Genomic DNA, 13,075 nt, shown 5'->3' with positions numbered 1-13,075 from the left:
CTTGACCTGACACTTCCATGTAGGTCATGCAGAGAAAATGCCTGACATCCGTGCCTAAAATGTTCAGTTGTGCAAAAAGCCAACCAAAACTAGTCATGAGTGTGCTTTCAGGTTATAGACAAGGGATGGACCAGTTGCAGCTCTTCAATTGCCACTGGACTACAACTCCCATCGTGCCTCATCCTTGGTTAGGTGGGCTAGTATTCATGAGAGTTGCAGGTGAGCAACATCTGGAGGGCCACAAGTAGTCCACACTACTCGAAATGTTGCAGTCCCAATTCATCCTATATATGCCCTGGAAAATGGAGTCACCCTGGATTCACAGAAGAGCCGGGTCAGAAAGGGGCAGGAAGTCCGGCAAATCCAACCCCCTGCTAGTGCAGGACTCCAGTTACACCATCCTGATCAGATACTTGTCCCATTGCTTCTTCGATGCATCTAGGGTGGGCGAGCACACAAGCTCTCTTGGCAGCTGGTTCCACTGTGGTACTGCTCTCACAGTCAGGACATTCTTCCTTGTGTGGGGCCTGCAACCAGATTGCATCCAGAAATACTGCTGCCTGGTTCCTCATTCCCCCATCCTTTCCTGCAGAAAAGAATTAGGGAGTGGGTGATGGGAAAGCTGGGCGGAAGCCTCTGGAGAGCTGCTGCAGGCAGGCAGGCAGGCAGGCAGGCAGGCAGGCAGGTGATGCCCTGAGGGTATGATCCAGTTCCTGATTAGACAGAAGGAAGTCCTACAGCTTTGAGCATGTCCTAGCCAGCAGTGGGAACAAGAGGCATTTTTATGTCTGAACATGCACAGGATTGTGCCCTGAGTTACTCTGAGGCAGCACCAGAACCCCGTCTGCGATGGCAGGGCCCGGCCAAGGCAGGCTCCATCTGCTCCGTCTCTGCGGGAACCTTACAGCATTCGAGGGACACACCGTGTCTCTGAGGTGCAGCTGGGCCCTTCCTTCCTACAGCTCCTTTTCAGTGCGGTGGGGGACATGTGGTCCACCTTCACCCCCCACCAGCTCTAGCCAGCTTACTCCACGGTGAAGGACCATGACGCTTGTGGTCCTCCACCACTGGAGAGCCGCACGTTGCCCAGCCCTGCTCTCCAATCACCCAGCACCATCAAAGTCCAAGGTAGAACCTGCAGTGACTTGCAGCGCAGCCTGCTTTATCAGCTACAAAGGTTAGGCCTCACACACACCCACAGGAGGACATGCGGCCCCATACACTTTCTTTGCCAGTATGTGGATAACATGTCTGACTCATCGTAGACCAGAATATCCTGTCCTAGATGAAAGTTCACTTTCATTTTGCTCCAGTTTCCCTCACGAACATCACCTGACAGAGCTTCTAGAGGAGCTAGGCCCGGTCCTGGGGAGAGCTGGTGGGCACCCATCCCCTGGAGATACAGGGAACAGCCCATTGGTTTGATGGCCTTACGGGGGCACCCCACCTCAGGACCACACAAACCCACATCTTTCTTCCCCCACTCCCACTGCAGTCCCAAGCTTTTAAATCTGCTTCTACATTCCTGCCATGTTAGAAGAGCAGTAAAACCGTTTTTCTGTCAGACTCAATACTCTGAGCATGTGCAGTGTTGCACCTTAAATTCAGTGAAATCAGAGCACCGTCAAGTCTATGGGAATAAAATGGAGCTTGCTTCTGCACTTGCTGTTCTCTAGGTGGTCGGATGGTGGCGCTGGGCCTCAGGTGAGGCACTGCTTGAGGGAGCTCCGAATCCTGAAAATAGTGCACAGAAAATAGTGTCTTGACATGCTGTATTCTGCCCCCCACTCATCACAGTTCTATAGGGATGGAGAAACTGCATTCAGTGGAATTTCCTCTTTGAGGCATTTGCCAGGGCCTGGGCTGGGCAGCCTTCCAGAGAATCTATGGAGTCTCTTAGAATGATCTTTTCAGCTTCAAACTTCAGGATATTACGCTCCGGAGTCTTGTGGCCTGATCCTAACCGATAAGTCTTCTTCATTCCTTGCCAGTGGGCTTCAAATTGCAGGTGCTTTCTCTGGCATTGCACTGCCATCGTGTGGTGAGTGAATTCCTTGTAACTGATTTGTTATCTGTGCTGTGATAAGTTTGTATTTGCATATGCTCTGGCTTGTTTGCACATTGATTAATACCGTGGCTTTACAGGAATGTATTACATCAAAGACGACAGGAGAAATGCATCAGAACCCTTCCAATGTTGGCACTACTTATGGGCGGTTTTGGATTGTGCAATGCATCCACCTTTTTAAATGAAGGAACACGGAAATGTAAGCTATCAAATATAAAACACAAATTCTATAACTTTAAACTCATTAAGTAACTGCCTGGATGAATCACCATCTTAGATTTTTCTGAGGCTAGAGAAATAAAATAGGAATGAAAACATGGAAAGACACATGCACTCACACCATTTTGCATGCGGAAATGTTTGCAGAAATAGGAATATTGATTTACAACGCTGTTTAGACTCCTTATTGTATGTACACTTTCACATTTCTATTGATCTTTAACTGTGTCCTTCTCAGCAACACCTGCTGGGTTAAATACAATGCAAGTACATTGTATTTAACAATGCACAATGCATTAAGTACAATGCAAAGTTGTGCTGTTTACTCAGAAGTAAGTCCAGCTGAATTCAGTAGGACTTTCTCCCTGGAAAGCATCTATAAGATTGGGGCCCTAGACAACGATTTTATGAATTGTTCCAGAGACCATGGGATGTTTTAGAAGTCCATTCTTGAGGCGGTTGACATGGCTACAACCTCAGAAGGGGAAATTCAACAGGGGTTGTCTCTCAGTGGCTCAGAAAGAGTGTCAGCAGCTTCCTTACCTGAGGTTGGAGCTCTGACCCTGGATGAGGATGCAAATGAAGGGAAAGGGGTCAATGTGGAGAGGCACAGATGATAAACCACATCCTAAAGCCTCCCACTCCATCTCCATCCCTGCTCAGGGAGTCTAGCAGAAAGGAGGAGGAAGAAATAAAAATTGCCTGGGCTGCTCCTTCTACTCTGCTGGGTATCTTTTCGGAACTGGATTTTTGGAGAGCATTGTGTAGCTGTGCCAGATGATTAAAAAAAAAAAAAGAAAGAAAAAGTGTCTGCTTAGGATGGTTGAAGTGTACTGTGCTTCACACACATCTGCACACATTCATGCAAACAAATGTGCATGGAGGAATCCTTGTGAGCAGGTCATGGGATACAGAAGAGGTGCTGTTCCAGCATTTCTATTCACAGTGAAAAACTGAATGCAAGGTAGGCATTGCAGCCACTCACAAAAGCAATCATCAGTGATAGCACACGAAATGTAGAGGAAGTTGTGTTGGCCGCTTAGACAAATTATGTTACTGGGACCAGTGAAATTGGTGCAAATTAGAGAACAAGGTTTTGCATTCTCCTGAACTTTTAATCTGGCTCAATGTTATGTAAATTGGAGTAAAAGAAGCTGGCTGGATGTTGAAACCACAAAGCCTAGATTTAGTCTTCATCTTAAATGGAGTGTAGGAGGCAATGGCAGTCTTAGATTTGGCTCTTCTAGAGACCTGGCAGGTTCCAATTGTGCTTAGATCTCTTCAAACAAATTAACAGATCATGTGAAAATCCTCAACTTCTCAAGCTTTTCTATTGTAACTCAATTAGCACCTGTAATGGAACCAGGAAGGAAGGAAGGAAGGATTACCAATGACAGACTTGCAGCCCAACCTACCTCACAGGGTTGTTGTTGCGGGGATAAGACTGAAAGCAGCAGGAAGAGAATGATGCAAACTGCTTTGAGTTCTTTAAAAGAGAGAAGACAGCATATAAATCTAATAAGTATGTACACTAAAAAAAGATAATACACAGTCTAGTACAAGGAGAAGGCCCATCACAATAGCAGGGATGCCTTGTCCACGTTGCACAGAGTATTGGAGAAGATCCACTGCACCTCAAGAGGACTCTCTGGCCTTTTCCAGATTTTTGGGAGGGCGAGCGCTAAGGGTGCCTTTCTGCATAAGACACTCAGTCAAGGTAAGAGTGATGGTCCCAGTCTGGGAAGATACAGTGAAATCAGTCGTCCTGCTGAAATCAGTCGTCCTGAGACACCGCCCCCCCCCACACCCTCTTAGTTCAAAGGTGTGTGGGCACCACTGTTGGATCACACCCTTAATTCACATTTCCTGCGGAGAAGAAAGAAAGGAGAAGGAAATGAGTTCATTTCTGAAACAAACAGTATGGCTAGCAGTTCACTCTTTTTTCCTCCATGTGCGTATAGATGCCCGGTGAAGATAGTACCTCATATAAGTGATGAATTGGTTTCTTATCCATGGAAGCATCTGTAGCAGTAATTCTGTTTGTCTTTGAGGGATCACCAATAAGACTGGAAGAAACAGGAATGCTGAGAAGCTCAGCCCTCCTCACTCCTGTCTCCGTTTGTGGTCTGCTTTGTGCCTTTAAGAAGTGCACAAAAAAGCTTTGTGCCTTTAAGAAGTGCACACCAGCACGTGCACTTTTCCCTACTGACTAAAACATGAAATATATATTTAAAAATAATTAAAAATACATGTTTTAATACATTTAATACATGTTTTAAAATGCACAAGGACATTTTTCTAATGCAATAGCAAGCTTCCTCCCCGATGAACTTTTCCCTCCATTATGCATTTGGGGTTGTGCACAGAGAAACTTCTGAAATCAAATTAACCACCGCACAGTCACAAGAGTTCTTGTTTTTTTCTGTACCAGAAGGATGTGGCTTCCCCTCTGTAATAAAGCAAATGACCACATGATGGCAGCAAAGCCTTGAGTATGACTGATTTCATCAGGCGCTGGCCATACTCCTTATTTTCCTTTCTAATGCCAGAAGCTTTCCAGATGTTCTTTTTAAATGCACAGTTGTTCATTTATTGCAGAAGATCCAGACAATCGAAAGTTTGCCCCACTTTCCCCAGCAGCAAAAGAGCAATGCTTTCAGAAATGTTTGAAAATCCTAAAGCAATACCCTAAAACAATTACAATTCTATTCTCTTACAATTGTAATTCTGCATGAGAAAAGCTGACCACTAGGATAAGAAATTATGCAAATTAAGATATTTTCATTGTTCTGCATCATACTGTACCATTTTTTCAATGTGGCACTTATTTGATGAGTAAAGAAGGGGTAGAAAAGGAAACAGGACTCTTGCAGCATGGCACCGACGGAAATGTTGAGGTGTCAGATGTTTTTGTTCACACATTTTCAATTATTTTGTTCACACATTTTCAATTATTTAGTCATGGTATCTAGAAGCTGCCTTTATTTTTTAAAAGTAAATAAAGTTACTTCTGTGATGTGTCAATTTTTTTCCTGTGTTGATTATCTGCTGTTGCAGTGATCTATCCCACAACAGATTTACTTGTAGTCCCAGAGCCCAGCTGGGAAAGGGTGGCTGGGAAATGGCAGGGGTTACAAGGTAAAATTCTGGGTATATCAATAGCTCTATGAAGTGTGACTTTGAGCAGCTTTATTCAGATTAATACAACAGGATGGGGGAAAGGGTGAAATGCCTGCTTCTCCTTGTCCAGTATTCCTTGCTCCAATCAATCACGGACCCCTGTTCCTATGGCTGCATTTTAGTAAATTAAAGTATCCTGGGAAATCCAATCCCAGATATCCTGCTGTATGGAGAGCCAATGTGGTGCAGTGGTTAAGAGCGTGAGCCTGGGACTCAGGCAACCTGGGTTGCAGTCCCCGCTCAGCCATGGAGCCCACTGGGTGACTTTGGACCAGTCACAGACTTGCAGCCCAACCTACCTCACAGGGTTGTTGTTGCGGGGATAAGACTGAAAGCGGCAGGAAGAGAATGATGCAAACTGCTTTGAGTTCTTTAAAAGAGAGAAGACAGCATATACATCTAATAAGTATGTACACTAAAAAAAGATAATACACAGTCTAGTACAAGGAGAAGGCCCATCACAATAGCAGGGATGCCTTGTCCACTTTGCACAGAGTATTGGAGAAGATCCACTGCACCTCAAGAGGACTCTCTGGCCTTTTCCAGATTTTTGGAGGGCGAGCGCTAAGGGTGCCTTTCTGCATAAGACACTCAGTCAAGGTAAGAGTGATGGTCCCAGTCTGGGAAGATACAGTGAAATCAGTCGTCCTGCTGAAATCAGTCGTCCTGAGACACCCCCACCCCCGCACCCTCTTAGTTCAAAGGTGTGTGGGCACCACTGTTGGATCACACCCTTAATTCACATTTCCTGTGGAAAAGAAAGAAAGGAGAAGGAAATGAGTTCATTTCTGAAACAAACAGTGTGACTAGCAGTGCGTGGCTAGCAGTGCAGAAATACTGGTTGTTATCTTCCCAATGCCACCAGAGGAGAGAAGATCACACACTGATGCGGGCAGATAGCAGGACGATACTGTTTCTCTCTTCTGCCCTACCTAGCATAGCGAAGGCATTCAGCGAGCCGCATACCAGGGACAGCTGCCCCCGTGCACCGAGAAATACCCTTTGCACAGTGAGATTTTGCTATATGACTGCAGAGTACTGATCTGCTAGGAAACAGCTGTTACCGTAAAACCTTCTGCTACAAGATTTTGAAAGAAGAGAGGAGAATAGCATAAAGGTTAGTCCAAAAAACTGCTTTCCTGCTACAATTCTTTGTGGTGGCTTCATGGTTTCTTTCCCCCATTATCTTGCATCTTCCAGATAAGACAGCATAAGCCTGTAACGCCTTGCCACCTGCTCTACAGATGTAACCCTGAATACAGGGGAGTGGGCCCCACTGAATGTTGTGGGGCGTGTTGGCAAGTAAATATGCTCAGGGCTGTTCAGCAAGAGAGCCACCTCTTATTGGAAGCATTCGAATGCCTGGTGGAAAGAGCAAAGGTGGCTAGAGAGGAGCTCTTGCTGGCTGCAAGACCATTGCGGAGGCGCCTTCCTTGGAGTCTTTCTTGCCACCCCCATGCAGCCCTTCATCAGCATTAGGGTCTCCTTGTGTGAAGGGTTGATCTTGGTGGCAGTGCATGTGAGGGGGCGGTGGGCAACTGTCTTCGCTGTCCTCCTCCAGCTTCCCCACTGTCAGAGCAATACGGCAGTGGAGCCAGCTGCCTAGGGAGGTGGTGGCCTCTCCCACACTGGAGACATTCAGGGTGCAGCTGGGATGGTGTGACTTGGTGTCCTGCAACAGCAGGGGCTGGACCCAATGGCCTTCATGGCCCCTTCCAACTCTACCATTTTATGACTCAATGATCTTTTAAGCCTCATTTCCCCCATCTTGGGCTTGCAGGGCAGGGGAATCATCGAGCCTGGGGCAGGCAGGCTTCAAGGGTTACTGTCATGGGGGGTATGGCTAAAAATGAAGGGATACATCATTTATTATTGCTATTATTTCATTTCTACGCCATCTCACAGCAAAAGCTTCCTGGCCCAACCGGGTTTACAAAAACCTAGGGCAGTAAAAAACAGTGCAAAATAAGTAAAATGCAATAAAAATGAGATGCAATTAAAATATCACAAAAGCAGAGAAGCATTAGAAAGTTTTAAAACAGCTAGAGCCGTTTGGTGTCAGTGGGTCCTGCCTTCATCCTCGCCATGTTTTTGCCTGCCCTGCTTGCATGACTTTGCCAGGGGAGCAGCTCTGCTCTCAGACTGGGACAATTTTGCTGGTATAGTCCTCTCCTGCTGGTGGTGTATCTGTCGATCTGCTGGCACAGTAGGGCTTATACCAGTCCCTGCAACCCTCACCTGGCAGATGGGGAGATCAGTATTTCATCCTGAACGCAGTTCTAAAACATGCTGCTAGTAATGATCTTTTCTCTGTGCATTTTGTCCTGGCCTAGGTAAAAATGCCTCCAAGGGGATCATTTATTACATTTCTGGTCTATCCGATAGCCAAAGCTGTCTGAATCAACCACAGCATTTCAAACTATATTGTGCATACAGAGCAATAAAACGAAAGAGGAAACATTGAGAGAGTGACCCGATGGCCCCTTGGCAACACCTGGGCAGTCATTGGATACTTTGCTCTCTCAGATCTGAGGCTGGAAACTGAGCCCTGACTTTGGAGCTGGGAATCCACACTCTTGCCCTTCTCCCCTCACCCACAGCCAGGCCAGAAGGAGCTGCATGAGCTGCATCTCCAAGGCTGGGATGTCAGCCTGGGAGAGGGCATGAAGAGAGCATCCTGGGAGCCTGGGAAGGGAGGAGGCTGGGAAACTTGATGGCAGGATAGCTTCCTTCCTTCCTTCCTTCCTTCCTTCCTTCCTTCCTTCCTTCCTTCCTTCCTTCCAAGCATTTCAGCTAGATGGCCCAAACAGCAGTCTGGCCAAAATGCACTTGTGTGAGGTGTGGGGAACTACAGAGCACCTCAGCATGAGACCATAAGAGCATAAGAAAAGCCATGCCAAAGGTCCCTCTAGTCCAGCACTCCATGCATACGGTGGAAACCAGCTGGCCGCAGAGTCCCTCAAGCAGGATGGGTCAAGACCTCCTCCCACCCAGGCTCCACAGCAACTCGGGTAAAGGATCCAGGGGTCTCATGCCACTGATAGCCCCCTCCCTCATTCATCTGCCCAATCCCCTTTTAAAGCCATCCAGGTTGGTGGCCATTGCCACGTCTCGTGGCAGCAAATGTCATAGTTTTACTATATGTTGTGTGAAGAAGCACTTCCTTCTATTTGTTCTAAACCTCCCTGCAATCAGCTTCATGGGATGACTGGGTTTGAGTGTTATGGGAGAGTGAGAAAAATCTCTCCCTCTTCACTTTCTTCATACCCTACATTATCTGAGACCTCTATCATGTCTCCCCTTACTCTCGTTTAATCTAAGCTGAGCAGTCCCAGTGGCTGTAGCCACTCCTCATAGGAGAGATGCCCCAGCCCCCAGCCATTTTTGTTGCCCTTCTCTTTGTTGCCCATCCATTACTGTGATGGAACTTTTTCCATCACAGTAATATCCCTTTTCAGGTAAGGTGACCGAAACTCAAAACAATATTCCAAGTGCAGCTGCACCAAAGATTTGTATAAGGGAAGTGAGATCTTGGCAGTTCTATCTCCTGTTCCATCCCTAATTATGCCTAGCGTGGAGTCTGCCTTCTTCATGACGGCTGGCAGGTTCACTCAGCTGCCCTCTACTACCCCGAGATCCCCTTCTTGCTCAGTCACTGCTAGCTCAGGTCCCATCAGTGTATACTTGACTTGGGATACCTTTCGCCCCAACATGCCTTACAGCACAATGGCTTATGTTGAAATGCATTTGCCATTTTGATGCCCGTTCTTGCCCCTTGGAGAGATCCCTTGGAGCTCTTCACTACCCTTTTTGTTTTTAACCCCTCTGAATAATTTGGTGTCATCAGAGAACTGGGCCCTTTCACTGCCTACTCCTAATTCTAGAACTACTCCTCCTGTTCTGGATTGGATGCTTGTAAGACTTTTGAGCATAATTGACAGATTTGCACCCTTAGAAGTCCAAAACTACCGTAGGAAACCAAAGCAAGGCAACACCCATGGCAGCTGTGCAGAGAGTGAAGCATCACTGTGGGTGCCCCAGTCCAGACCGGGTTGTAGCACAACCTTTCCAAGGAAGCTGGCTCTTTTACCTTGAAGTTTGGGTGTAGCAATTCTACTGTAGCTATAGCATTACTACCACTGAAAACGCCATATGGATTCAGCCCCAGTGTTGGATCCAGTTGGGTTCGCACGATCCTTTTCCATCACCAGGTGACTAATGGCATGGCAATGATTGTGTTGGAGAGTCATCTATACCTCAGTCCTGCAAATGGTTGAACATGCGGTAAATCTCTGACCAACACTTACACAGAAAGGGAGATTTGCTTCTTCATTTCTTGGGCTCACACAATGCTTGCTGAGATGTATCCAAGGCATGGATCTCCATTCCATGAGTGGACTGCAAAAGTCATGAATGTGAATGCAGCCTGGGTTCATGATGCGCTTCCATTTTCTTCCTGCTTGCAGGGGAAAGAGGAGTGAGGGAGAGGAAGCAGCGGATCCACGATGACTGAGATGACACCAACAACTCTGTGGCCACAGAACAACCGTACTGGCTGCAAATTTGATTCTCAGTCAGGGGCCGTGACAGTCTACATCATCAGTCAGTTTATCTGCCTCTTTGGCCTGCTGGGGAACAGCATTGTCCTTTGGTTTCTCAGGCTGTTTATCAGGAAGAACCCCATCATCCCTTACATCTTCAGCTTGGCACTGGCAGACGCTGCCTATCTCCTCTGCTGCCTGGTGATTGTCAGCATGTTCAACGCGGCCCATTTTAGCAGGTCCCCCTTCCCGCAGGCCTGGTGCCTGCCCATACTGATCTTGTTCAAAGTGGAGCTGAGCTCATACAGCACTGGCCTCTACTTGCTCACAGTTATCAGCGTGGAGAGGTGCCTCGGCGCCCTTTGCCCTTTCTGGTACCGTTTCCGTCGCCCGGAGTGGGTGTCTAGTGCTGTCTCTATAGGGCTGTGGTCCTTGGCCATCCTGCAATCTGGGCTGAGCATTTTTTTCTTGTGGGAAAGATCAGTAAATAGAAAGATAGACAAAGCAATCAATGCCTTCAACCTCCTAATTTGCACCCCTGTTATGATTCTGTCCAGCTTGACTCTGTTTGCCAAGGTGAAATGCTGCTCACACCCACAAAACCAACCAGGACACCTCCATATGACGATTTTACTCACTGTCTTCTTCTTTGTCCTTTGTGCTGTTCCCCTCAGTGTAATGACTTTGTTCAGGGAGTATGTTAATGGGTTCCCGGGTATTTTTTACTTGCTTGCCTCAGTGAACAGTAGCATCAACCCAGCTATTTATTTCTTAGTAGGCTGCCACAGGGAGAGATGGTTTAGGGAGCCTCTTCTTCTCATTCTTCAGAGGGCCCTAAAGGAGGAGAAAGATTCCAAGGTGGAAGAGGAAAGCATAGATAAAAAACAAGCGGCCACTCTCAGACAGCCTGGACTGCTCAGTTTGCACAATACTTAATCTGGCTTAAGTTTGCTCCCTGGAGTTAAATATAGCACACAGACTGTTTTCGAAAATGCTACAGGAAAACCAAAACCACTTAATGAAGTTAAAAAACAAACAAACCCAATTATTTTTGTCAAAAGCCTTTTCAGTGTCCAAAGAAACAATGACAGACCGGTTTGTTCCCTCACTGTTTGAAACTATCAGATCAACAAGTAATCAAAGGTTATCAGCCCCCTGTCAGTTTTTAATAAACGCACCTGAAATGTCCAAACCATGCATTTTAATCTGTGGATGTCTTAAGAGAAACACATCATCACAACGAGCACTTGGACAATTGGCTTTCTGATTACTAATCCATACCAAGTGTGACATATCACAAATGATCAAGTTTACTTTGAAGGATTTGATTGATGAAATATTATGGGCATTTTAAAAGTTAAGTTTGCGAGTCATTTTCTAAATTGACTCTAAGGGGACATCCATATTTAAAATTGGTAAGAAAACATTTTTGTGGTGGATTTGAATGGATAAAGTAGGTTTCACCTTTGATCAGTTAGTAGGAGCTAATAATGAATTTTTATCATCCTTGGCTTTGAATGCCAAATATGATTTTCCTGCAATGGCTGAATAGCGATATGTGCAATTGCAACTTATGTTAGACTCTAGGCTTGGTCCTGCCACTTTTACAACTTCAGAGTCTCTTCATTATTGGTAGCCCTTTCAGAATTTGAATAGCTATATTAGTGCACGTTCTATGTTTATAAATATTTATAACCACTGAATAAATATGGTATAGAGGGTTTTAAGCAGAAATGGAACCAGAACTGGACTTTCCCATTGGCCCAAATGATAGTTCTCTGCTTTAGCATCTGTATCTCCAGTGTATGGGTGTCAGGTTGTGTCTTCCTCAACAAAAATTCTTGTTCCTTGTCTGTCGGATGCCACATCTTGCCTACCCAACATTTGCACTAACTGCTGGTAGTGCAACACAGCTAACGCTTCTTTTCATCATACGCTCTGGTAATGCCCAATAGTTGCCTCTTCTTGGGAGGAGGTTATTATATGGGTATACTTTGCACTGAGATAGTCTTTAATGTTTACTGGTGCAGATGCCCTCTTAAGTTACCTGCATTGCTTCCTGAAAGTTAATGGACAGTCAGTGCAAATGGATTCTCTGTGTCCTTATGACAGCTAAAAGGTTGATTGCAAGGAAAAAAATGTTCAGATCCTATATCGCATTGGCTTGAAGACGTAATGATGCTCTTAACATATGAATAGTGGGAATATAGCTGCTACTTGCAAAGGGATGCATATATTTGGTCTCCCATTGTTGAAGTTTATGTATCCTTAGAGTATTTTCTCTCTCTGTTTCTCACTCTGTCTTCATTTGCATGTATTGAAATGTATATGCCTAAATCTATGGAGTGACTTTTTCTCCCATTTTATGGTTTTTGCTTTGTTGATATTATATAATAAAAATATTTTAAAAAATTCATGGTATTAAAAATCATGCCACGTTTTCATGAATAGAGGTAACCAAGCAAAACTGTGCCCTATCACCTGGGAAGTTGGTTGTCTGTACAACGAACTAATCACAACCAATCCTTGTTGGGATTGTCTGGGGCAAGTGCCATGCAGCTTAAGAGGGAGGTCCTGTGCACCCACGATAGGCAACGTGGTGCCCGTGAGCACCGATGTCCCTGGGTGTCTTTCATGGTATCCACCAAAGTGTCCTCTCCCTCCCACTTTTTAAAGCATGGACACCTTTAGCGGCAGCGTGTTGGGAATGAGATTTCATGGTGTGTACTCAGAAGACTTTGCTGTGTACCTGTTCTTCTTGGGCAGGGTACTTGTCCTTTGCCATGCTATGGTAGGTCCCATGACAGTTCCTCAAGTTGCCAAATGTACCGCAGTCCAAAGTGTTTGCCTACCCCCACAACACACATTTTCCAGTGGCACTTAATTGGATAGGATGGTGCTATTACTTACTCATAAGTTGAACACTCTGAGGCTGCAATCTTATACCTACTTACCTGGAGTGAAATGGAGCCAAGAGATTTACTTCTGAGTTGACATGCAGAGGACTGTGTTGTAAATTATTATTAATAATGAATAGGCAGAGGAACTAAATTCTTGCAACTAATCC

General features: G+C 45.7%; 1 protein-coding gene across 1 annotated transcript; it reads left to right on the top strand.

The window, feature by feature from the left end:
* The first annotated feature begins 9,972 nt into the window (after positions 1 to 9,972).
* LOC123027522 (mas-related G-protein coupled receptor member H-like) lies at positions 9,973 to 10,944 on the top strand. The gene has a single exon (XM_044438457.1). It carries the CDS (start codon positions 9,973 to 9,975, stop codon positions 10,942 to 10,944), a length of 972 nt encoding a protein of 323 aa, XP_044294392.1.
* Positions 10,945 to 13,075: the final 2,131 nt, after the last annotated feature.

This window comes from Varanus komodoensis, unplaced genomic scaffold (assembly GCF_004798865.1).
Source record: "Varanus komodoensis strain SLA01 unplaced genomic scaffold, ASM479886v1 scaffold32, whole genome shotgun sequence".
Taxonomy (NCBI): Eukaryota; Metazoa; Chordata; class Lepidosauria; order Squamata; family Varanidae; genus Varanus; species Varanus komodoensis.
This window is presented reverse-complemented; position numbering and strand designations above follow the sequence as displayed.

Coding starts and splice junctions, on each gene's coding strand:
- LOC123027522 (XM_044438457.1), top strand. CDS start 9,973: ATGACTGAGATGACACCAACAACTCTGTGGCCACAGAACAACCGTACT.